We start from the raw sequence: 23976 nt of genomic DNA on the forward strand, positions 1-23976 counted from the left end.
TGGGAAAACTAGATATCCACACGTGAAAGAATAAAGTTGGACCCTACCTTGACACCATATACAAAAGCTGACTCAAGACTAGGCACAGTGACTCTCGCCTGTAATCTCAGCACTTTGGGAGGCCGAAGAGGGCGGATCATGAGGTCAGGAGATCGAGACCATCCTGAACAACATGGTGAAACCCCATCTCTATTAAAAATATAAAAAATTAGCCAGGCATGCTGGCATGCGCCTGTAATTCCAGCTACTCAGGAGGCTGAGGCAGGAGAGTCGCTTGAACCCAGGAGGTGGAGGTTGCAGTGAGCTGAGATCGCCACCACTGCACTACAGCCTGGGAGACAGAGACTCCATCTCAAAAAAAAAAAAAAAGCTAACTCAAAATGGGTAAAAGGTGGGTTAAAGGCCTAAACATAAGAACGAAAACTATAAGACTCTTAGAAGAAAATATGGGAAAAGCACAGCCATAAAAAAGAATGAAATCATGTTATTTGGAGCAGCATGAATGGAGCTGGAGGCATGAGCCAGGGTGAAACCAGGAAACCAAATATGACATGTTCTCACTTATAGGTGGGAGCTAAACATTGAGTACACATAGACATAAACATGGGAACAATAGGCCAGGCGTGGTGGCTCATGCCTGTAATCTTAGCACTTTGGGAGGCTGAGGTGGATGGATCACTTGAGCTCACACGAGTTTGAGATCAGCCTGGCCACATGGTGAAACTCCATCTCTATTAAACATACAAAAATTAGCCAGGTGTGGTGGCAGGAACCACCTGTAATCCCAGCTACTTGGGTGGCTGAGGCAAGAAAATAGCTTGAACCCAGGAGATAGAGGCTGCAGTGAGCCGAGATCACACCACTGCACTCCAGCCTGGGTGACAGAGCAAGATTCCATTAGAAAAAAAAAAAAAGAGGGGCCGGCCGCAGTGGCTCAAGCCTGTAATCCCAACACTTTGGGAGGCCGAGGCGGGTGGATCACGAGGTCAAGAGATCGAGACCATCCTGGTCAACATGGTGAAACCCCGTCTCTACTAAAAATACAAAAAATTAGCTGGGCATGGTGGTGCATGCCTGTAATCCAAGCTACTCAGGAGGCTGAGGCAGGAGAATTGCCTGAACCCAGGAGGCAGAGATTGCAGTGAGCCAAGATCGTGCCATTGCACTCTAGCCTGGGTAACAAGAGCGAAACTCGTCTCAAAAAAAAAAAAAGAAAGAAAAAGAAATCAGAATATACTTAGAATTAAATGATAATGGAAATATATTAAAGGCTTAAATGCTTGTATTGAAGAAGGCAGTCGAAGATTAGGGAATGAAATTTCTAATTCAAAATGTGAGGCCAGGGGCAGTGGCTCATGCCTGTAGTCCCAGCACTTTGGGAGGCTGAGGTGGGCGGATCACCTGAGATCAGGAGTTTGAGAACAGCCTGGCCAATATGGTGAAACCCCGTTTCTATTAAAATTACAAAAATTAGCTGGGTGTGGCAGTGGGTGCCTGTAATCCCAGCTACTTGGGAGGCTGAGGCAGGAGAATTGCTTGAACCCTGGAGGTGGAGGTTGCAGTAAGCTGAGACTGGGCCACTGCACTCCAGCCTGGGCAACAGAGCGAGAATCCATCTCTAAATAAATAAATTAAAAAATAATAATAATTTGTCATACTAGGATTTTGTGGCAAATGAGAGTGAGTGGCCTCCCAAGGTCCCTAGGTCCCTAGCTGAAGAGTTGAGACACACTGTGAGCTCTTATAAAAGGTTCAACCACTTCATTGCAATCCATCCTGATCTTGCCTGGCAATTTCAACACTGGATGACTTTAAACATTGAGTTGAGGTCAAATGTTTTCAGGCATTCAATTTATTATCTCCATTGTGGAAGATCCTCCAACACTGATTTACTGAATACAGATTTATTAGCGACATCTGATACAGTCTGGAAAGTTTAAGAATTTGGGTCAGGCTCATTTGTTCACACCTGAAATCCCAGCACTTTGGGAGGCGGAGGTGGGAGAATGGCTTGAGGCCAGGAGTTCAAGTTTAAGAACCGGGACACACATTGGACCGTCATTTTCTTTTTTTGAGACAGAGTCTTGCTCTGTCCCCCAGGCTGGAGTGCACTGGCGTGATCTAGGCTCACTGCAACGTCTGACTCCTGGGTTGAAGCAATTCTCCTGCCTCAACCTCCCCAGTAGCTGGGACTACAGGCGTGTGCCACCATGCCTGGCTAATTTTTTGTATTTGTAATAAACGCGGGGTTTCACTGTTATTCAGGATAGTCTCGATCTCCTGACCTTGTGATCTGCCCGCCTCAGCCTCCCAAGGATTTGGAATTATAGGTGTGAGCCATTGCGCCCGGCCCGACTTCCATTTTGTAAGGGGTTCCATCCATGTCTTCACAGCAAACCATCTGTGCCTGTCACTCTCCACAGACCTATTCCACCTGCAAAGGGAAAGGAAACAACACACCTGGACCTCGATTTGTAAGAAGATTGGCTGGGCGTGGTGGCTCATGCCTGTAATCCCAGCTCTTTTTGAGGCCAAGGCAGGCGGATCACCTTAGGTCAGGAGTTCAAGACCGGCCTGGCCAAGATGGTGAAACCCTGTCTCTATTAAAAATACAAAAATTAGTTGGGCGTGGTGGCAGGCACCTGTGAGCCCAGCTATTTTGGAGGCTGAGGCAGAGAATTGCTTGAACCCAGGAGGTGGAGGTGGCAGTGAGCCAAGATCGCACGGGCAACAAATCGAGACCTAGTCTCAAAAAAAAAAAACTGTGAAGAACCATATAAGCAATATTATTATTACCAACTTGCTCTCTAACTCTGGGCAGAAAGAGATCTAACTAAAATTGGCTATGCTAATCTACTTACACTAATTTCTACTTTTCTTTCACAGCCAGGCTTCATTTGTCTCACCAGAACTGTAGGTATGTGGAATTCTTTTTATCTCATGGCAGAATTTATGAATCAGTAACACAATGAGTTAGTGTATTTAACATTTTCCAAACATAGATTTTTTTTCCTTCTCCAAGTTTTTGTTATGGTTAATTATGTTGTAGACACACTAAATAGCTTATATGATGCTGCTTCTTTGGTATTTGAGATTTGCAAATGTTCCATATGTGCTTGAGAAGAACATATATTCCTTAAATGTTGGGTAAAGATTTCTAAATATATCTACTTGGTTGGGTGTGGTGGCTAACGCCTGTAATCCCAGCACTCTGGGAGGCTGAAGTGGGTGCTCACTTGAGCCCATTAGCTCGAGACCAGCCTGGGCAATATGGTGAAACCCATCTCTACCCCCCCAAAAAAATTCTGATCACTTGAGCCTGGGAGGTGGAGGTTGCAGTGAACCACTGTACTCCAGCCTTGGCAACAGAGCAAGACTCTGCCTCAAAACAAAACAAGATTTCTAAATATATCTATTAAGTAAAAATGAAATAGAAAACTTGATTAGCTCTATAACAAAGAGGCTGAACTGGTACTCAACTCAAAAGAATGGTACTAGAAGTGAGAAGTAGAAAAAACACAGGAATTACATTTTTTGTTCATCGTTAAGGAGACTCTACAAGCTTAAAAAAAAAACAACCCAGAAACTGATCATAAAGTTATAAGCAGTCTAAGCTGAAACCAGGAAAAGAAAGCTACACCATGTTTTTTTGGTAGAATGAGGTGACACACAACTTTTTTTATTTGATCACATTAAAAAAGACAAAGCAGAATCACATTTATTTTATTAATAGTATCACTGTAAACATAGCGAAATTTGGTGCTCTTAGATTGCTTGGAAATTTCTGAAGAGTTGACCATTAGCAGCCTGGTAAACCTTTTCTTTTCCCCCAAAGCTCTCCTGCCCTTTGCAGAAAGAATGTTGGTGACAACTGATGCTAACTAAATAGCATGTGGTTGAGCTTGCCAAATCCTTTCCACCTCCTCCTGTAGGCAACAGGGTGACTTGGCTTAAAGGCATTGAGCAAGCAAGTAGGTTATCAGAGATCAGAGGGAAGATTCCACTGTAGATAATTTCCAAATATTAGAATTAATGAACTCAAAGTTTAACTGCTCATTCCCTTCTTCTGCTGACCTGATACAGATATAATCGCAATGGATCTCAGATCTTTGGTCCATTAAGACATCAGTGTAATGTACTCAGTTCCTTTGATTGAAATGTGTTGGAAAAGCCCATCTCTGGGTGGGGAAGAGAAGTTCGTGATTATAGTGATGGTAGTATAAGAAGAAAACTGAAGCAGCAAAACAGCAGGCAGTGCATCTTCCTTCTTGCACACAAAGGATTACTTCACTCCTGCCAGCTTTATAGTCCAAGCAAACTCTACAGGGACGGCAGAGGGTAGCAACTGGGGCAGAGAGACGAGAAGACCTTTATCCGGATCTGTGGACCACTTTAGATCTCCCTGAATTCCTAGCATCATTATCTGCAGAAAACAAAAGGGAATGAAAAAAATTGGTAATGCACTAATGCGTACAGAATACAAGCCTAATATGGTGGAAAACAGCCACGCTGGGCTAGGGCAGGAAAGCCAGTCTAAAAGAGGTATGAATATGGGAGAAACCCGGTGGGGAAGGAAGAAGGGAAGCATCTGCCAATTCCTTTAAAGAAAGTTACATCTTAGGACTGACAGGGGCTGCTTACCTTTGTAGTTGAGGTAGTTATGGGGGATAAAAGGTTTAAGAGTCCATTTTCTGGCCAGTGCTTAAAAATGGCATAAACAGCTGATCCTTTTGAGGTATACCTGGGAAAACAGATACAACACTGTCAAAGATAACTGGCTTGTTATCCTGATATATAACTTTATGCATTCCCCGTTTTTAATTTTAATTTTTTTTTTTTTTTGAGTCAGTCTCACTCTGTCGCCCAGGCTGGAGTACAGTGGTATGATCTTGGTTCACTGCAACTTCCGCCTCCTGGGTTCAAGCAGTTCTTGTGTCTCAGCCTCCCAAGTCACTGGATTACAGGTGTGCACCACCATGCCCAGCTAACTTTGTATTTTTAGTAGAGGGGGCGTTTTGCTATGTTGACCAGGTTGGTTTAAAACTCCTGGCCTCAAGTGATCCATTTGCGTTGGCCTCCCAAAGTGCTGGGGTTACAGGTGTGAGCCACCTCGAATGGCTCCTTAAGTTCTTTTTTTTTCTGAGATGGAGTCTTGCTCTGTCACCCAGGCTGGAGTGCAGTGGCACGATCTTGGCTCACTCCAACCTCTGCTTTCTTGGTTCCAGCGATTCTCCTGCCTCAGCCTCCTGAGTAACTGGGATTACTGGTGTCCACCATCACACCTGGCTAATTTTTCTATTTTTAGTAGAGACAAAGTTTTGCCATGTTGGCCAGGCTGGTCTTGAACTCCTGACCTCAGGTGATTCACCCACCTCGGCCTCCCAGTTACTTCACATCAATGAAGCCATTTACCTTATTATTCAAATCCCTTTTCTATTACAAATTGATGTGAAAATAGCAGAGAATATAACAAGAAAAATAAGATATGCGATGAAGACAAATTTGTTGTTCAGAGATTTATTTTTTTTCTTTCCTCTTATTTCGTTTTTTTTTGACACAGAGTCTCGTTCTGTCACCCAGGCTGGAGTGCAATAGTGTGACCTTGGCTCACTGCAACCTCCTCCTCCTGGGTTCAAGCAATTCTTCCCTCAGCCTCCCAAGTAACTCGGATTACAGGTACCCACCATCATGCCTGACCAATTTTTGTATTTTTGTAGAGATGGGGTTTCACCATGTTGGCCAGACTGGTCTTGAACTCCTGACCTCAGGTGATCCACCCAGCTTGGCCTGCCAAAGTACTGGGATTACAGATGTGCGCCACCATGCCTGTTCTGAGATTTCACTATGATTGAGGAGGATGAACAGCATCATTATGGTTTGAATATGTCTCCCAAATCTCTTGTGTTGGAAACTTAATCCCCAAATTCATATGTTTTGATGGTATAGTATTTAGAGGTGAGGCCTTTGGGAAGTAATTAGGATCAGATAAGGTAATCAGGGTAGGGCCCCAAGATGGGACTGAGGCTTTATAGGAGGAAGAGAGACCTCAGTGGACATGACCACTCTTGTCCCAATCATGTCATGATGTAGCAGGAAGGCCCTCACCAGATGCTGGTGCTATACTCTGGAACTTCCCAGCCTCCAGAACTGTGAGCTAAATAAACCTCTATTCTTTAAAAATTATCCAGTCTGAGCCAGGTGCAGTGGCTCATGCTTGTAATCCCAGAGGTTCGAGAGGCAGAGGTGGGTGGATCACTTGAGGCCAGGAGTTCAAGACCAGCCTGGCCAACAAGGTGAAACCCCATCTCTACTAAAATTACAAAAATCAGCCAGGCATGGTGGCGGGTACCTGTAATCCCAGTTGCTTAGGAGGCTGAGGCAAGAGAATTGCTTGAATCTGGGAGGCAGAGTGAAACTGTCTTAAAAAAAAATCCAGTCTGTAGGATTTAGTTATAGCAACAGAAAATGGACTAAGACAACCACTAAACAGAAACTCATCCAAAATAGAGGGATTAGTGGAGGGATTAGATCCAGAGACCCAAGCTCCCTGGTATAATATAAGCAGTTCCCTTTAATTGAACACTTAGTTTGTGCCTGGCACTCATCTCATTTAATCCTTCTACAGCACTATAAAGTATCATCACTCCATTCTGCAGCAGAAAAAACTGGGGCCAAAGATCAAATAACTAGATCCAGAAGTCCAGTATAAATGGAAAGAATGTAGAATGGGGCCCTGGGTGCAATCCAAACATTCATTATTACTATTTTTAGGGGGCAGGGTAATAATCTCAATAAATTGACTGATACTTTGTTGCTTCTTCCCTTTTTACCAAACCCACTCTCTCCCCTCACTAGTCAAAGATAACCTAGTAGCCTAGGACATAACTCAAATGGTATACAAATTTTATAGGAAAATAACAGCTTTTGGATTTTCTCGAGGCAAGTTCCAGGCTGGCTTATAACATTGTGGACCCAAGGAGATACCAGTTCCGGATGGGGCACAGTCCTGTTCTTACACACAACAGAAGACAAGACTCACCATACAAATGTTGCATTCTTTTCCCATTGCACCCTCCATGGTTTGGAGGCATAGATAGCCTCCCCATTGATGCTCAGCCACTTTCCAACAGCAAGAAGCCTTTCTTGGAAGATGGGAACAATCAGTCCATCTTTAGTTGGTCCAACGTTCAGAAGATAGTTGCCTCCTAAACTTACTGTCTGAATCAGTTCCTGGAGAGAACAGAAACAATGAAAGTCTAGCTATGATTGCCAAGCCTGGCATCATGCTTAAAATACACAGTAAGAAAGGAACTGGATCTAAGGCACACTTTGGTACGTATTTTCTGCTGTTTAAAAAAAAATGGTTTTTTTTTGAGCCAAAGTTTCAAGTTTGGCTCAAAAACTTCAAGCCAAAGTACAATGATGTGATCTTAGTTCACTGCAATCTACACCTCCCTAGTTCTAGGGATTCTCTTGCCTCAGCCTCCCGAGTAGCTGAGACTACAGGCATGCACTGCCACACCCAGTTAATTTTTTTGTATTTTTAGTAGAGATAGGGTTTCACCATGTTGGCCAGGCTGGTCTCAAACTCCTGACCTCAGGTGATCTGCCCACCTAGACCTTGCACAGTGCTGGGATTACACGCATGAGCCACTGCATCCAGTCTAAAAATTCTATATACATATTTTTGTCACTATAAAAGCAGGTTAGGCTCATATGAGTAAACTGAAAAATCATGCTATAAGATGGAGTTTTGCCCTTGTTGCCCAGGCTGGAGTGCAGTGGCATGATCTTGGCTCACTACAACGTCCGCCTCCCAGGTTCAAGCGATTCTCCTGCCTCAGCCTCCTGAGTAGCTGGGATTACAGGCATGAACCACCATGCCTGGCTAATTTGGATTTTGAGTAGAGATGGGGTTTTGCTATGTTGGACAGGCTGGTTTCGAACTCCTGACCTCAAATGATTGACCCGCCTTGGCCTTCCAAAGTGCTGGGATTACAGACGTGAGCCACCATGTTGGCCAGGCTGGTCTTGAACGCCTGATCTCGTGATCTGCCTCAACCTCCTGAGTAGCTGGGATTACAAGTATGTACCACCACACCTGGCTAATTTTTATTATTTTTTAGTACAGATGAGGTTTCACCATATTGGCCAGGTTGGTCTTGAACTCCTGCCTTGGCCTCCCAAAGTGCTGGGATTAGAGGCGTGAGCCACCATGCCCAGCCTGGTGTGTATGTTTTTACTGTGACCTTGAACAAGTATTATGCATATCTAGGCAGCCCAAAAAACTAGGATTATATATAGAAAATTTTAAATTCATTATAGAATTTAAAGAATTCAGCCAGGTGCGGTGGCTCGAGATCAGCCTGGCTAACATCGTGAAACCCCATCTCTACTAAAAATACAAAAATTACCCAGGTTGTTGGTAGGCACCTGTGGACCCAGCTATTTGAGAGGCTGAGGCAAGAGAATTGCTTGAACCTGGGAGGCGGAGATTGCAGTGAGCCGAGATTATGCCATTGCACTCTAGCCTTTAAAACAAAAATTTAAAGAATTCATTATAAGAATTCATTACAGTACTCCAAATGATACCACATCATTAACTTTTGATGTGTTCTTCCAGTCTTTTTCTTATGTAGTTAATTATATATACTTGTAACAATATGTAACTTTTATTTATTTATTTAATATATATATTTTTTGAGACGGAGTCTTGCTCTGTCATCCAGGCTGGAGTGCAGTGGCACAATCTCAGCTCACTGCAAACTCTGCCTCCTGGGTTCAAGCAATTCTCCTGCCTCAGCCTCCCAAGTAGCTGGGATTACAAGTGTTTGCGACCACACCTGGCTAATTTTTTAAAATTTTTTATTAGAGACAGGGTTTCACCACGTTGGCCAGGCTGGTCTCAAACTCCTGACCTTGTGATCTGCCTGCCTTGGCCTCCCAAACTGCTGGGATTACAGGTGTGAGCCACTGTGCCCAGCCACTTATTTTTATTTTTAAAAATAGAGATGAGTGTCTCACTGTGTTGGTTAGGCTTGTCTTGAATTCCTGCCCTAAAGCAATCCTCAAACCTTGACCTCCCAAAGTGTTGGGATTACAGGTATGAGCCACCACCATGCCCAGTCAATATATAACTTTGTTTAAAAAAAAAATATATATATATATTTTCTCAAGACACACAAAAAAGAAAAAAAAATAGAGATGGGATCTTGCTATGTTAGCCAGGAGGTCTTGAACTCCTGGCCTCAAGGAATATTCCCACCTTGGCCTCCCAAAGTGTTGGCATTACAGGTATGAGCCACAACACCCAGCCAATATACAACTTATTTTTTCACTCAGTGCTCTAAGCATTAACCCATATTACATTTGTCAACATTTTTATGTTTAAGGAAAACCTCCAAATCCACCTAATTATCCCTTTATAGTTATAAGAAATTGAAATAATACATAGTTCAATTAAAAATAATCCTGGGGCCCGGGCACAGTGGCTCATGCCTGTAATCCCAGCACTCTGGGAGGCCAAGGAGGGTGGATTGCTTGAGCCCAGGAGTTCAAGACCAGCCTGGCCAACATGAAGAAACCCTGTCTCTACTAAAAACACAAAAATTAGCCAGGCATGGTGGCATGTATCTGTAATCCTAGCTATTCAGGAGGCTGAGGCAGGAGAATCGCTTGAATCACCTGGGAGGCAGAGATTGCAGTGAGCTGAGATCGTGTCACTGCACTCTAGCCTAGGTGACAGAGCGAAACTCAGTCTCAAATAAAGAAATAAAAACAATCCTGGGAAGGACCTCTGTCTGCACAGCTTTCTTGTGTAATTCTAATTATTTCCTTAGGACAGATTTCTGTTTGTCTCTTCCATGACCTTAAAAGGGTTCTATTGACCTGCACTTCTATCCAGAGTGCTTCCATCACTTTTACATAAAAAAGCTAGTTCTGCAGCCATAAAAAAGAATGAGTGCATGTTCTCTGTAGGGACATGGATGAAGCTGGAAACCATCATTCTCAGCAAACTAACACAGGAATAGAAAACCAAACACCGCATGTTTTCACTTAAAAGTGGGAATTGAACATTGAGGACACATGGACACATGGAGGGGAACATCACACACTGGGGCCTGTCAGGGGGATGGGGGACAAGGGGAGGGAGAGCATTAGGACAAACACCTAATGCATGCGGGGCTTAAAACCTAGATGAAGAGTTGATAGTTTGCAGCAAACCACCATGGCACGTGTCTTCCTATGTAACAAACCTGTGCATTCTGCACATGTATCTCAGAACTTAAAAATTTAAAAAAAGAAAAAAAATTAAAATCAATCAATCATATAGTGTTTTAGAAGGTAATTAAAAAAAAAAAAATGCTGGTTTGAGATCTGTAGTTAAAAAATAATGAGCTCAGGCCAGGTGCCGTGGCTCATACCTGTCACCCAGTACTTTGGGAGGCTGAGGGTGGAAGATCTCTTGAGGCCAGGAATTTGAGACCAGCCTGGGCAACATAGCAAGACCTTGTCTCTACAAAAAATGTAAAATCAGCTGGATGTAGTGGTACACACCTGTAGTTCTAGCTACTCAGGAGGCTGAGGTGGGAGGATCACTTGAGCCCAGGAGTTTGAGGTTACAGTAAGGTATGATCATGCCGCTACACTCTTGCCTGCATGACATTAAAAAAACAAAAAACTTAAAGGTGCTCTTACCGAAATAATTTCAGATTCTTCTGTAACATCAGACATTGCCATGTCACGACGATAGCCCCAGGAAAACTTGTCAATGCTGGTGCACATCTCCCACTTGTGATCTGGCAAGCTCTGTGGCTTGAATTTATCTTCACAGTTATAGTATCCTCCATGGTGACAGGAACAGTTCTGACCCCATCGGTCATTTACTACCACCTCATCCTAAGAAGGGAAAGAATACTTGGCCACTTGACTTCTTTATGTAATGCACTTTGGTAAGGCTCTATTTGGAAGCAAGAAAGTTAGTCTAGAGCAGCAGTTCTCAACTGGAGGCAATTTTGCTCTGGAGGGGACATTTGGCAAAGTCTAGAGACATTTTTGATTGTCACATCTAGGGTGGTACACCATCTAGTGGGTAGAGACCAGGGATGTTACTAAACATCCTACAATACACAGGCCAGCCTCTACAACAAAGAAATATTCAGCCCTGAATGTCAACAGTACTGAGTCAGAGAAACCCTACTGCAGAGATACATGTTAGGGCTGGAAGAGTCTGCTTTAAAGATGATCTGGTAAACCACTTATTCCCTAAGAGGAGAAATGGACTGCCTGAGGCCACGCCCCCTAGGCAGTTTAAAGCTGAAACTACAAATCAGGTATCTGAACCCATGGCAGGCTGTTTTCCAACTATATAATCTCAACCTTACCCAGGTAAAGAAGTCTTAAGCTAATCTCACTTAAAAAAAAAAAAAAAAACCTAGGCCTGGTGGCTCACGCCTGTAATCCCAGAACTTTGGGAGGCTGAGGTGGGTGGATCACAAGGTCAGGAGTTCAAGACCAGCCTGGCCAAGAGAGTGAAACCCCATCTCTACTAAAAATACAAAAATAAGCTGAGTATGGTGGCTGTAATCTATTCTCGAGGCTGAGGCAGGAGAACTGCTTAAACCCGGGAGATTGCAGTGAGCCAAGATCACACCATTGCACCCCAGCGTGGGTGACAGAGCGACACATTGCCTCAAAAATAAAGAAAGAAATAAATGAACGAAAAACAAAAAACAGAGGTCTTGCCCTGAACAATCCAGCAGAGAGTAGCAGAGGAGGAGACAGATATGTGGACAATTACAACATGACACCATATCAGAGTTTATTACCTGATTACAAGATTATCAGGGGCTTTGAGGTTCATAGCAGGCTCCAGCATCTAGTAGTCAAGGGTCTTAGGCAGTTAACTTTACCTTTTAAGTCTAGTTACCCTATCTATAAAAATAAACAGCTGGGCACGGTGGCTCACACCTATAATCTCAGCACTTTGAGAGGCTGAGGCGGGCGGATCACCTGAGGTCAGGAGTTCAAGACCAGCCTGACCAACATGGACAAAGCCCTGTCTCTACTAAAAACACAAAAAACTTAGCCAGTATGGTGATGCATGCCTGTAATCCCAGCTACTTGGGAGGCTGAGGCAGGAGAACTGCTGGAACCCCCGGGGAGCTGGAGTGCGGTGGAGATTGCGCCACTGCACTCCAGCCTGATGCCTGACAACAGAGCACGACTATCTCAAAAAAAAAAAAAAAAAAAAAAAAAGAGAGAGGCCAAAAAGACTCAGGCTGTCAAGCTGGTCATGCTTTTTAAATGGCACTGGGGTTGACATTTTCTTCCCTTTTCCAATCCTGTATCTTTGGCTAGTCGTTTTTCCTTCTGTAATGTTCCTTCATTGCAAACACTTGACTGTAACCTCACACAGTAAGCGACCTGGCTCCATGGGTATACACCCTAAACAGGTATGTAGACGCCATTTCAGAGAAAAATGGAGTATTAACAATCTGAGTTCTTGGTTCAACACTCACCTACTTATCTTATTTATTCAGCAACTACCATGAGGCTCACACTGTGGTAGATGCTGGGTTTCTAAGGTAAATAAAACAGAGTTCTTGCCCTCAACGATCCAGCAGAGACTCGCAGAGACAGTTATGTGGACAATTATGATATGATATCACATCAGAGTTCATTACCCAGGGATGAACTGCATACCTGGGAGGTCCTAAACATTCATCAAGTTCCAGAAAACCACTCTTAATCTGTCTCTATGCATCATATAGAATCTCTTTTTTTTCTTTCTTTCCATTTTCTGAGTTTAGTAATAGGGACCCAATAAGACCCTTAGAGGTTTATGAACTACCAAGGTACATCAGTACAAACTGGTTTTACACTTAAGATTTTTCTTTTAAATCCACAACAAATCTAGAACATGTGCAATTTTGAAATTTTCTATAGTGAAGATTAGGGTTTCTGCTACTTTGCAAGTACACTCAAATACAAACTGTAAATGGGCAGCCATTATACACTGCCTAATAGTGTTGATGATAGGGAGGGGTATTGGGTGGGCAACGTTCCCCCAAGAATTTAGATATAAGGGAAGTGAGTTTGCCTCTTGAGAGGTAAACTATAAAATCAACATAGAATAGGTGGGATTATAGACATTTGCATTTTATTCCTACCATTTAATTTTGGGTGTTTTGTATATCTTGTACATTTTCTTTTTAATTTTTTTGAAGACAGGGTCTCGCTCTGTCACCCAGGCTGGAGTGCAATGGCATGATCTAGGTTCACTGCAGCTTTGACCCCCTGGGCTCAAGCGATCCTCCCACGTCAGCCTCCTGAGTAGCTGGGACTACAGGTCCATGCCTCCACACTCAGCTAATTTTGTTCATGTTTTGTAGATATGAGGTCTCACTATGATGCCCAGGCTGGTCTTGAACTCCTGGGCTCAAGTCATCTGCTTGTCTTGGCCTCCCAAAGTGCTGGGATTATAGGCATGAGCTACTGCGCTTGGCCTGTATGTCTTCTATATGTTTTCTTTATCTTTTATTATATGTTTTAATATCTTTTGGGTGTTTTTCTCATTTATAACATTTGTTTGCTTAATAGAGTTTATTTTCTCTGCAGTAGTCTGGGAATTGTAATTACTATTTTTATTCTACTATGTAAATTTACCACTGTTTAAATCTATATTGTGAAAGTTAAGAACTAAAGGAGATTTCCGGGCATGGTGGCTCATGCCTATAATCCCAGCACTTTGGGAGGCCAAGGTGGGCAGATCACCTGAGGTCAGGTGATCAAAACCAGACTGACCAACATGGTGAAACCCTGTCTCTACTAAAAATACAAAAATTAGCTGGGCATGGTGGTGGGTACCTGTAATCTCAGCTATTGGGAGACGGAGGCAGAATCATTTGAACCTGGGAGGCAGAGGTTGCAGTGAGCCGAGATCACACCAATGCACTCTAGCCTGGTGCTGGAGAACTAAAGGAGAAGAAAGCTTATAATCTAAGGGAGCCAGGGAAGATTAAAGGAGAAACCTTTAACATCCATTAAGTGCCCCAGTCCCTACTGTCCCCATGTTGATATTACTTCTTATTATTGCTGATGCTGTCTACTCCAGAGTTTGACTCCTTGCACTTCCTTTCTTCATAAGAGATCAATAAGAAGTCATATAATCACATACCTTGACAGGGCTATCATTGTAGAGCCAGGAAAGGAAATTTGTGGAGTTCCAGTAAGTATCAGGAGCTTCCCACTCCCCATCAGACCAGATCAGATCAGGCTTATAGCTGGAAGACATGTGATCAGGACAGAGCTTATTATCTGAATGTGTTCACAGTGAAGTCTTAGGGACCAATTTTTTTTTTTTTTTTTAAGAGATGGGGTCTTGCTATGTTACCCAGGCTTGAGTGCAGTGGTTATCAATAAACAGGCGCAATCACAGTGCACTAGAGACTCCAATTCCTGGGCTCAAGCGATCCTCCAGCCTCAGCCTCTTGAGTAGTTGAGACTACAAGTGCACACCACTGCACCTGACTGGTGGACTGATTTTTGCAACAAATATTTCAAAATTAATTTTCCTCCATTTTGAAAGTATGTGCCATAAAAATTATCACAGTGTAGAGAATGTGGAAAGCTGAAGAGATGACAACAAATCAGTTTGCTAATAAAACCACTGTTTGGGCGGGACACAGTGGCTCACGCCTGTAATCCACTTTGGAGGATTACACCAGCCTAACCAACAAGGTGAAACCCCGTCTTTTAAAAAATAATAATAATAGGCCGGGCGCGGTGGCTCACGCCTGTAATCCCAGCACTTTGGGAGGCCGAGGTGGGTGGATCATGAGGTCAAGAGATCGAGACCATCTTGGTCAACATGGTGAGATCCCCGTCTCTACTAAAAATACAAAAAATGAGCTGGGCATGGTGGCGCGTGCCTGTAATCCCAGCTACTCGGGAGGCTGAGGCAGGAGAATTGCCTGAACCCAGGAGGCGGAGGTTGCAGTAAGCCGAGATCGCACCATTGCACTCCAGCCTGGGTCACAAAAGTGAAACTCTGTCTCAAAAAATAAATAAATAAATAAATAATAATAATAATAAAATAAAATAAATAAAACCACTGTTTAAAACAAACACATCCTAAAGTACGGAGATCAAAAAAAAGAAAAGAAAATACAGCATTTTGGTATATTTCCTCCTGATCTTTTCCTTTCTTCCTTTTTTTTTGAGACAGTGTCTTGCTTTGTCTCCCAGACTGGAGTACAGTGCTGTGATCTCAGCTCACTGCGACCTTCACCTGCTGGGTTCAAGAGATTCCCATGCTTCAGCCACCCAAGTAGCTGGGATTACAGGTGTGCACCACCATGCTTGGGTAAGTTTTGTATTTTCAGTAGAGACTGTGTTTTGCCATCTTGGCCAGGCTGGTCTTGAACTCCTGGCCTCAAGTGATCCAACTGCCTTGGCTTCTCACACTGCTGGGATTTCAGGTATGAGCCACTGTGCCTGGCCTAATCTTTTTCTTTATGCCTTTTTAGAAAACGGAGGTGTAATCAGCATACAAGCAATTTGGCTTCCTTTCAGCAACTAATTCAATTAAGAACAGTGTTTCAAGGAAGCAAAGAAAACAAAATGGTGCTTCAGGTCTATAAGACTAAGATTTGCTTTGAAGATGTTTCAAGAGTTTGAACTATTCCCAAAATGCATTTTTGTGGATAATGACCAAAGTCTGTACTGTAGAGGATTTATAAAATCCACTGGAACCCCATTTGTACCTTTACTGTATTATTACTATGAACTTTATAAGGCATGTGGTTTGTGTGCATGCATATAAATACATATGTATATACCTATATGGTAAGCATTATTATTCTCATTTCAGCAGCAAGAATTAGATGCTCTGCAGGGCAATTTGTTTTAGGTGACAAGGCTTGTAAGTAATAGGAACTGGAACTCAAATACAAATCTGCCTGATGCCAAACTGTCCACTGTACACCATAATTAGGCAAGTAAACTCTAGGAAGAGTTTACTTCACTAAGTGGCAAGATATCACACAGATGGATTGTGATTTACTGTGTATAAGAAATTGTACTAGGCAATTAAAACTCATTACCTCTTTAGTTCTCATGACTCTATGATATATTATTATCCCCACTTCAGAGATAGAAAATCAAGATCTTGAAAGATTAAGTAGTTGGTTCAAGGCAACACAGCCAAGTAAGAAAAAAGAATGGGGATTTCAGATTCAGTAATGTCTAAATCTGTGTATGCCTCTGATGGGCTCTTACAACTGTTACTATTTTCCCCTCCCTCTCCCCCTCCCCCTCCCCCTCCCCCTTCTTCCTTCTTTTTTCCTCCTCCTCCTCCTCCTCCTCCCCCCTCCTCCTCCTCCTCCACTCTTACAACTGTTACTATTTTCCCCTCCCCCTCCCCCTTCTTCTTTCTTTTTTCCTCCTCCTCCTCTTCTTCTTCTTCTCCCGGGTTCAAGTGATTCTCCTGCCTCAGCCTCCCGAGCAGCTGGGATTACAGGCACATGCCACCATGCCCAGCTAATTTTTGTATTTTTAGCAGAGACAGGGTTTCACGATGTTGGCCAGGCTGGTCTTGAACTCCTGACCTCATAATCTACCCACCTTGGCCTCCCAAAGTGCTGGGATTACAGGCGTAAGCCACCACATCCAGTCAACCAACTGTTACTATTTTCTTAAGAGAAGTCATCTGGATACAAGGTAATTTTTTTCTTTTCTTTCTTTTTTTTTGAGACGGAGTTTCACTCTTGTTACCCAGGCTGGAGTGCAATGGCACGATCTCGGCTCAAAGCAACCTCCGCCTCCTGGATTCAAGCAATTCTCCTGCCTCAGCCTCCCGAGTAGCTGGGATTACAGGCGTGTGCCACCATGCCCAGATAATTTTTGTATTTTTAGTAGAGATGGGGTTTCACCATGTTGACCAGGATGGTCTCGATCTCTTGACCTTGTGATCCACCCGCCTCAGCCCCCAAAGTGCTGGGATTATAGGCATGAACCACTGCGCCCGGCCTTCTTGCCTTCTTTTTTTTTTTGGAGACAGTTTTGCTCTGTCACCCAGGCTGGAGTGCAGTAGCACTATCTTGGCTCACTGCAACCACCCCCTGGGTTCAAGCGATTCTCCTGCCTCAGCCTCCCAAGTAGCTGGGACTATAGGCATGCACCACCACACCTGGCTAATTTTTGCATTTTTAGTAGAGACGAGGTTTCACCATGGTGGCCATGCTGGTCTCGAACTCCTGACTTCAAGTGATTCACCTGCCTTAGCCTCCCAAAATGCTGGGATTATAGGCATGAGCCACTGTGCCTGGCTAAAGGTGATTTTCCTTTGATCTAAAGTGAGAGTTCAGACAGCTGCCTATGAATTTTTAAGGGTCTACCGTCCTCTATGAGCCCCCAGGCTCAAGAAAGGCAAACCAGGAATAAAACATGGTAAAGACTAGTGACAAATCCCTAAGTGAAAGATCACTTAACGAATAATGGTAATAATAACAACAATACCCTTACTTTGTACCAGGCAGCATGACAGATTCATTTCACATACTATTCTGAGCCCTACAAAGAAGGTATTATTATTATTATTATTATTATTTGAGATGGAGTCTTGCTCCTGTCACACAGGCTGGAGTGCAGTGGCATGATCTCGGCTCACTGCAACCTCCACCTCCCGGGTTCAAGCAATTCTCCTTCCTCAGCTTCCCAAGCAGTTGAGATTACAGGCATGCACCACCATGCCCAGCTAATTTTTGTATTTTTAGTAGAGACAGGGTTTCACCATGTTGGCCAGGCTGGTATCAAACTCCTGACCTCAGGTGATCCACCCACCTCCGCTAGGATTACAGGGGTGAGCCACTGAACCCGGCCAACGAAGGCGTTATCATCCTCACTTTACAGATTGAGAATCAAGCTCAGAAGAGTGTTCTGTTTAAGGCTTGTAAGTAACAGAAGCCAGAATTCAAACACAAATCTGCCTTATGCCAAACACCCCCCTCTCAAGGGTCCTGACATAAGGAAATGGCATGCAAGAAGGGAACTAAAATTTTGACTTTCTACCATCCTGGGTTTTGTGTGATTGTTTCAAAGTATAAGGCAATATGACCACATGACAGAAGTTCTGAAATGCGGGATGAAAGAACATATTTTGTCTTAATAAAACCACCACTTTTTATATTTTGATGTGTTTTAGTTTTTTTTTTCATATCTGTCCCTCTTCCACTAATAGCACCCTATCTAGAAAGCTCTGATTTCATTGATAGAAGTCATAAGGCCAAAATATTTCTGTGTCTTACCTGTTGACAAGGTCATACAGCTCTGGCATTGTTTTTGCACTAACAAAATGCTGTGTTTTGAAGCCATTTTTCTTATCAAGTAGATAGAGTGGGTGGAACCACTCTAACAGGGAGTGATATAGTCCATAGCGCATGTTCCTTAAATAGAAAAACAGAATAGCAACTGTCATTAGGTATAGAACAAATATTTTAAGGAAAATAAGTTTTAGCATTTTTTCATCTCAATGAAACTCACCGATAAGAGTATGTAGAGAGGGATGGGATCCAAAACCATTTCCTTAAATTATTCACCATTCACTTAAGCAAAATTATGAGGTTTACTATGCTTTTGATTGTACACATAACTTCCTTAAATTATTCACCATTCACTTAAGCAAAATTATGAGGTTTACTATGCTTTTGATTATACACATAACTACCTTTTATACATAAATATCTTAACCCCAAAATGTTATTTAAACCATCTTTTACCTTTTAAGTCAATTATCTCAATAGCGTATGGTCCTGCTGGGTATGGTGGCTCACTCCTGTAATCCCACCACTTTGGAAGCCTAAGGTGGGAAAATCCCTTGAGTCCATGAGTTTGAGACCAGCCTCAGCAACATAGTGAGACCTCATCTCCACAAAAAAATTAAAAAATTAGCCAGTGTGGTGATGCGAGACTGCAGTCCCAGCTACTTGGGAGACTAAGTGGGAGGATGGCTTGAGCCCAGGAGGTAAAGATTGCAGTGAGCTGTGATTGTGCCACTGTACTCTAGCCTACGTGACAGAGACTCTGTCTTAAAACAAAATAAAACAAAAAATCATACAGTCCTGCTTTAAAAAAATATCTTCCCTGTCAATCATAAAATTTTATAAAGAAATTGGAGGCCGGGCATGGTGGCTCACGCCTGTAATCCAAGCACTTTGGAGGCCAAGGCAGGAGGATCATCTGAGGTAGGGAGTTCGAGACAAGGCTGACCAACATGACGAAACCCAGTCTTTAAAAAAAAAAAAGAAAAGAAATTGGAAAATAGAAAATAAAATATCCAAAGTACTCTTACTCAGAAACAATCATTAGTAATATTTTCCACACAGTTGAAATGAATGTAGGTTTATTGTTTTATTTATCTAAGATTTACATAATAGTTCTTAACATACCCAAAATGAAATGTAGTTGATGACCTATTTTCACATAAAGAAAAGCTAATTTTGGGTTAAGAATGGTGAGTGTTACAAAAACCTTACAATGTAAGAAGCAATGGCACAGATAAAAACAACGGAAGTATTTCATCATATGACCCAGGACTCGATAGACATAAAGAAGGTACAAATCATGACTCCTAAAGTCCATATCTAATCAACATCTCAGAGTTTTACAGCAGGACTATAAGCAAAGCACAGTGCTGGGAAACAAAATGAGCAGGTGACAGGAGTCAGCAAACTCTTTTTTTTTTTTTAGATGGAGTCTTGCTCTGTTGCCCAGGCTGGAGTGCAGTGGCACAATCTCAGCTCACTACAAACTCTGCCTCCCAGGTTCAAGTGATTCTCCTGCCTCAGCCCCCGGAGTAGCTGGGACTACAGGTGTCCACCACCATACCTGGCTAATTTTTTGTATTTTTAATAGAGATGGGGTTTCACCATGTTAGCCAGATGAACTCAATCTCCTGATCTCACGATCTACCTGCCTCGGCCTCCCAAAGTGCTGGGATTACAGGTGTGAGCCACCATGCTCGGCCAAGTCAGCAAACTCTTAAAGGTCCAGATAGTATTTTAGATTTTGCAGGCCATTTGGTCTCTATTTCAGCTCTCAAATTGTAGCTCAAAAACAGTCATAGACAATGCATAAATGAATAAGTATGACTGTGTTCCAATCAAATTTTATGATTTATACAGACACTACTCCTCAAACAGGACATCAAATAGCATTGTAGTCTATGTTGTGTATCCATCTAAACAGACAGGGCCATTAACTTCTCTAATGGTGTCCCCTTTGGTCACGTGAAAACAGTGAAGCATCAAACACTGCTAATTCAAAGGCCAGAAGCCCTTCAGGCTACTTGCTAAATACAAACCTAAAAAACACACAAGAGTAGAGAAGGGACAGAACTCTGGACAGCCAGATCCAAAAAGATGACAGAGTAACTATCCCTAGACACCCACCTCTTCCGCAGAGCTGTTCCCAATTCACCAACCAAATCCCGATGAGGCCCCACGTCCTTGGAGTTCCAGTTCCAAGACACAGGACTAGGCCAGTTTGTGAAGCCTTCATGATGCTTTGTTGTCAAAACTACATACCTGTGGACAGCAAAACCACATGAGCAAAGGAAGTGGGCAGTGAACTTGCATGAACTTGCCCAGCATGCCTGAGGCTTTTTAAATGGCTGAAAGAACTTGACCACAACAAATGTACTTGTACCAGTGACTATTAGTGATATCCAGGAAGCTGCTGCAGTCACAATTCCCCTTGGGCATTGCGCCAAGAATGGCAGCAGATTTGAGGAAGTCCCAGTCCTCAGTCCCCAGTGAAGGAAGGAGTAGGTAAGGGAAAAGAAGTGCACCTTAGCTCTCTGATTCTTCAATACTTCTGGTATAAATGATTAACTTTCTTCCACCCTTTGCCTTGAAGGAGAAAGATCTCTATTGTCTCTACTGGAAATGGCAGATGACAGAAAACTAAGTTGTTTGCTGACCGGGCATGGTGGCTCATACCTGTAATCCTAGCACTTTGGGAGGCCAAGGCAGGCAGGCAGATTACCTGAGGTCAGGGGTTCAAGACCAACCTGGCCAACATGGTGAAAACACATCTCTATTAAAAATATAAAAATTAGCCAGGCATAATGGTGCGTGCCTGTTGTCCCAGGTACTTGAGAGGCTGGGGCATGAGAATCACTTGAGCCTGGCAGGTGGAGGCTGCAGTGAGCAGGGATCGTGCTACTGTACTCCAGCCTGAGCTACAGAGCAAAGCTCTGTCTCAAAACACCAAAAACAGAAAACTAAGCTGTTTGGTTTATCAAGCCTATGTAAATTGCTTCTCATTTATTATAGAGGTGACAAAAGACCCAGTAACTAGGAGAAAAGGGAAGTGTTGAAATAGTAACCAAATCACTCAACATTTAATTGCTTTTACGGCAGAAAAATAGGTAATGCCTGCACATTATGATTTAATCACCCAACAGAGTAGGGGAACTCCAGAACTAGAAGGGCCACATAGTATTTTATTTTAGGCTTTGAGGGCCACATTCCTCTCTGTAGCATATTCTTCTTTAAAAAATTTTACAATCGGCCAGGTGCGGTGGCTCATGTCTGTAATCCTAGCACTTTGTTAGGCTGAGGCGGGAGGATAATGAGGTCAGGAGATGGAGACCATCCTGGCCAACGTGGTGAAACCCCGTTTCTACTAAAAATACAGGGTGTGGTGGTGGGCGCCTGTAGTCCCAGCTACTTGGGAGGCTGAGGCAGGAGAAATGGTTGAACCTAGGAGGAGGAGGTTGCAGTGAGCTGAGATCACGCCACTGCACTCCAGCCTGGGTGATAGAGTGAGACTCCAGCTCAAAAAAAAAAAAAAAAAAAAATTTACAATCCTTTAAAAATGTAAAAACCATTCTCGTGTTTGCTTCGGCAGTACATATACTAAAATTGGAACGATACAGAGAAGATTAGCAAGGCCCCTGCACAAGGATGACACGCAAATTCGTGAAGCGTTCCACATATTTTTTAAAAAAACCATTCTCACCTCTAAGGCCTTAAAAAATTGGCAGAGGCCCAATCCCTCTGGCCAGTTTGCGGACCCCTCCCTTTCCCTCTTAGAGACATTAGGATGAAAGGAACTGATACAATCCCTTTCTGTAACTATACAAGATGCTGCAGGGAGGCTGCCGTGACTTGTCCAAGTTCACAGTTGAACTAGGACCAGGCTCCACACCGCTGATTTGAAACCCTGGAGTCCTGATGGTGCTATCAATCTGGAAGGGGCATCAGGTATGGCCTAACCCAGCCCTCTCGGTGCACAGGTGTTAGTTACCGAGGGCCTCCCAGCCCGCCATTCCCCTGAACCTTCATTTTTCAGTCCCCAGCGAGACGCACCTCCTCCTCCTTATCAGGTGTGCCACGCTCACTCCTGCAGCCGCAGGAGGTCACACGCGGGTCCTGGGGTCGTGGAGACGACCGGCAGCTGCGCGGCCCGGCTGGCCGCTCAGCCCTACCTCCCGTGTGCCGCCCGAGCCGGGAAGGGGCGTCGCCCCCCGCGATCACACTCACTTGGCGCCCGCGGCCTGGAAGAGGTCGGCCCACTCCTCAGGGTGGAAGAAGCGCGCGGTGAACTGCGGCCCGAAGTCGGCGTAGCTGAAGCCGGGCAGGTAGTTGTCGCGCATGAAGCGCTGGTACTCCGGCCGCCCCTCGCCCCGCCAGTTCCACCAGAACCACTCGCTGCCCCAGGCGGGCACCGAGAACACGCCCCAGTGCACGAACACCCCGAACTTGGCCTCGTCGAACCAGGCCGGCAGAGGCCGAGAGTCCAGGCTCCGCCAGTCCGGGGTGTAGTGACGCGAAGGCCGGGCCCGACGCACCGACTCGGCGGTTCCGAGGAGGAGGAGGAGGAGGAGGAGCAGCAGTAGCAGCGCGGGGCACGCCGGCCGCGACCTCACCGCGGAAGCCCGCATCGCTGCCAGGCGGCGACGCGGCCCACTCCCAACCCGCAGCTACCCGGCGCGCGCTCCGCCCACTCCAGCTAACGATTGGCCTGGAAGGAAAAAGAGGCGGGACAACCCGGACTGTTTGGCCCAAGTCGCTTCCTCTTCGGGTTGGAGGAGCGCCCTCTGGTGCTCAAAGTGGGAAAAACGCAGGGAGGCGTTGACAGCGCTTCACTGAAGGACGAATAAAACCTTGAAAACTGCGAGGTTAAATCCGGGAGATGAGGAAGGCTCAGGGTGTGCGGAGAACGCACATTTAAGAAGTCCATTGAACCGGGCTCAGTGGCTCACGCCTGTAATTCTAACACTTTGGGAAGTCGAGGCGGGAGGATCGCTCTGAGCGATCAAGACTAGCCTGTCACTACAAAAAATAAACAGACTGGGCACGGTGACTCACGTCTGTAATCCCAGCACTTTGGGAGGCCGAGGCGGGTGGATCACAAGGTCAAGAGATCGAGATCATCCTGGTCAACATGGTGAAACCTCGTCTCTACTAAAAATACAAAAGTTAGCTGGGCATGGTGGTGCGCACCTGTGGTCCCAGCTACTCGGGAGGCTGAGGCAGGAGAATTACTTGAACCCAGGAGGCGGAGGTTGCGGTGAGCCGAGATCAAGCCATTGCACTCCAGCCTGGGTAACAAGAGCGAAACTCCATCTCAAAAAAAAAAAAAAAAAAAAAAAGAAAGAAAGAAAGAAAAGAAAGAAAGAAAAAAGAGAAAGAAAGGAAGGAAGGGAGGGAGGGAGGGAAAAGAAAAGAAAAGAAGAAAGTGGAGAGCCAAGAGGACCCCCAGAGGATTGCCTGGCAGGGAAGTTCTCCATTACCTTTACAATGTGTACATGCTGCACATGCTAAAATGGGAGGCGAGGCCATCAATGAGGGAAATACAGAAGTCAGAAGTCTCTGATTGGGCGTGGTGGCTCACACCTGTAATCCCAGCACTTTGGAAGGCCGAGATAGGCAGATCACCTAAAGTCGGAGTTCGAGGCCAGCCTGACCA

At 44.3% G+C, this 23976-nt stretch overlaps 1 protein-coding gene and 1 non-coding gene across 2 annotated transcripts; one reads left to right on the top strand and one right to left on the bottom strand.

Annotated features, from left to right (window-relative positions):
* Nucleotides 1–1836: 1836 nt before the first annotated feature.
* Nucleotides 1837–23005, bottom strand: FUCA1 (alpha-L-fucosidase 1). The gene is made up of 8 exons (XM_002750423.5): nucleotides 22548–23005; nucleotides 20451–20585; nucleotides 18309–18446; nucleotides 14180–14285; nucleotides 10699–10899; nucleotides 7040–7230; nucleotides 4642–4741; nucleotides 1837–4423 (listed from the first exon to the last, which is right to left on the bottom strand). The coding sequence occupies exons 1-8, from the start codon at nucleotides 22946–22948 to the stop codon at nucleotides 4283–4285; spliced, it is 1413 nt and encodes a 470-aa protein (XP_002750469.1). The 5' UTR covers nucleotides 22949–23005; the 3' UTR covers nucleotides 1837–4282.
* On the top strand, nucleotides 21899–22003 carry LOC118143330 (U6 spliceosomal RNA). The gene has a single exon (XR_004727557.1). It is a non-coding gene; the product is annotated as a U6 spliceosomal RNA (small nuclear RNA).
* Nucleotides 23006–23976: the final 971 nt, after the last annotated feature.

Source organism: Callithrix jacchus, chromosome 7 (genome assembly GCF_049354715.1).
Source record: "Callithrix jacchus isolate 240 chromosome 7, calJac240_pri, whole genome shotgun sequence".
NCBI lineage: Eukaryota > Metazoa > Chordata > Mammalia > Primates > Cebidae > Callithrix > Callithrix jacchus.

Bases quoted from the DNA above. Each gene is read 5' to 3' on its own strand.
- FUCA1 (XM_002750423.5), bottom strand. From the start codon at position 22,948: ATGCGGGCTTCCGCGGTGAGGTCGCGGCCGGCGTGCCCCGCGCTGCTA. The intron at 10,900-14,179 runs GTATGTGATTAT...TTCCCTTCTTAG, and splicing joins ACAATGATAGCCCTGTCAAG to GATGAGGTGGTAGTAAATGA. The intron at 7,231-10,698 runs GTAAGAGCACCT...TGTTCTCTCCAG, and splicing joins AAGAATCTGAAATTATTTCG to GAACTGATTCAGACAGTAAG.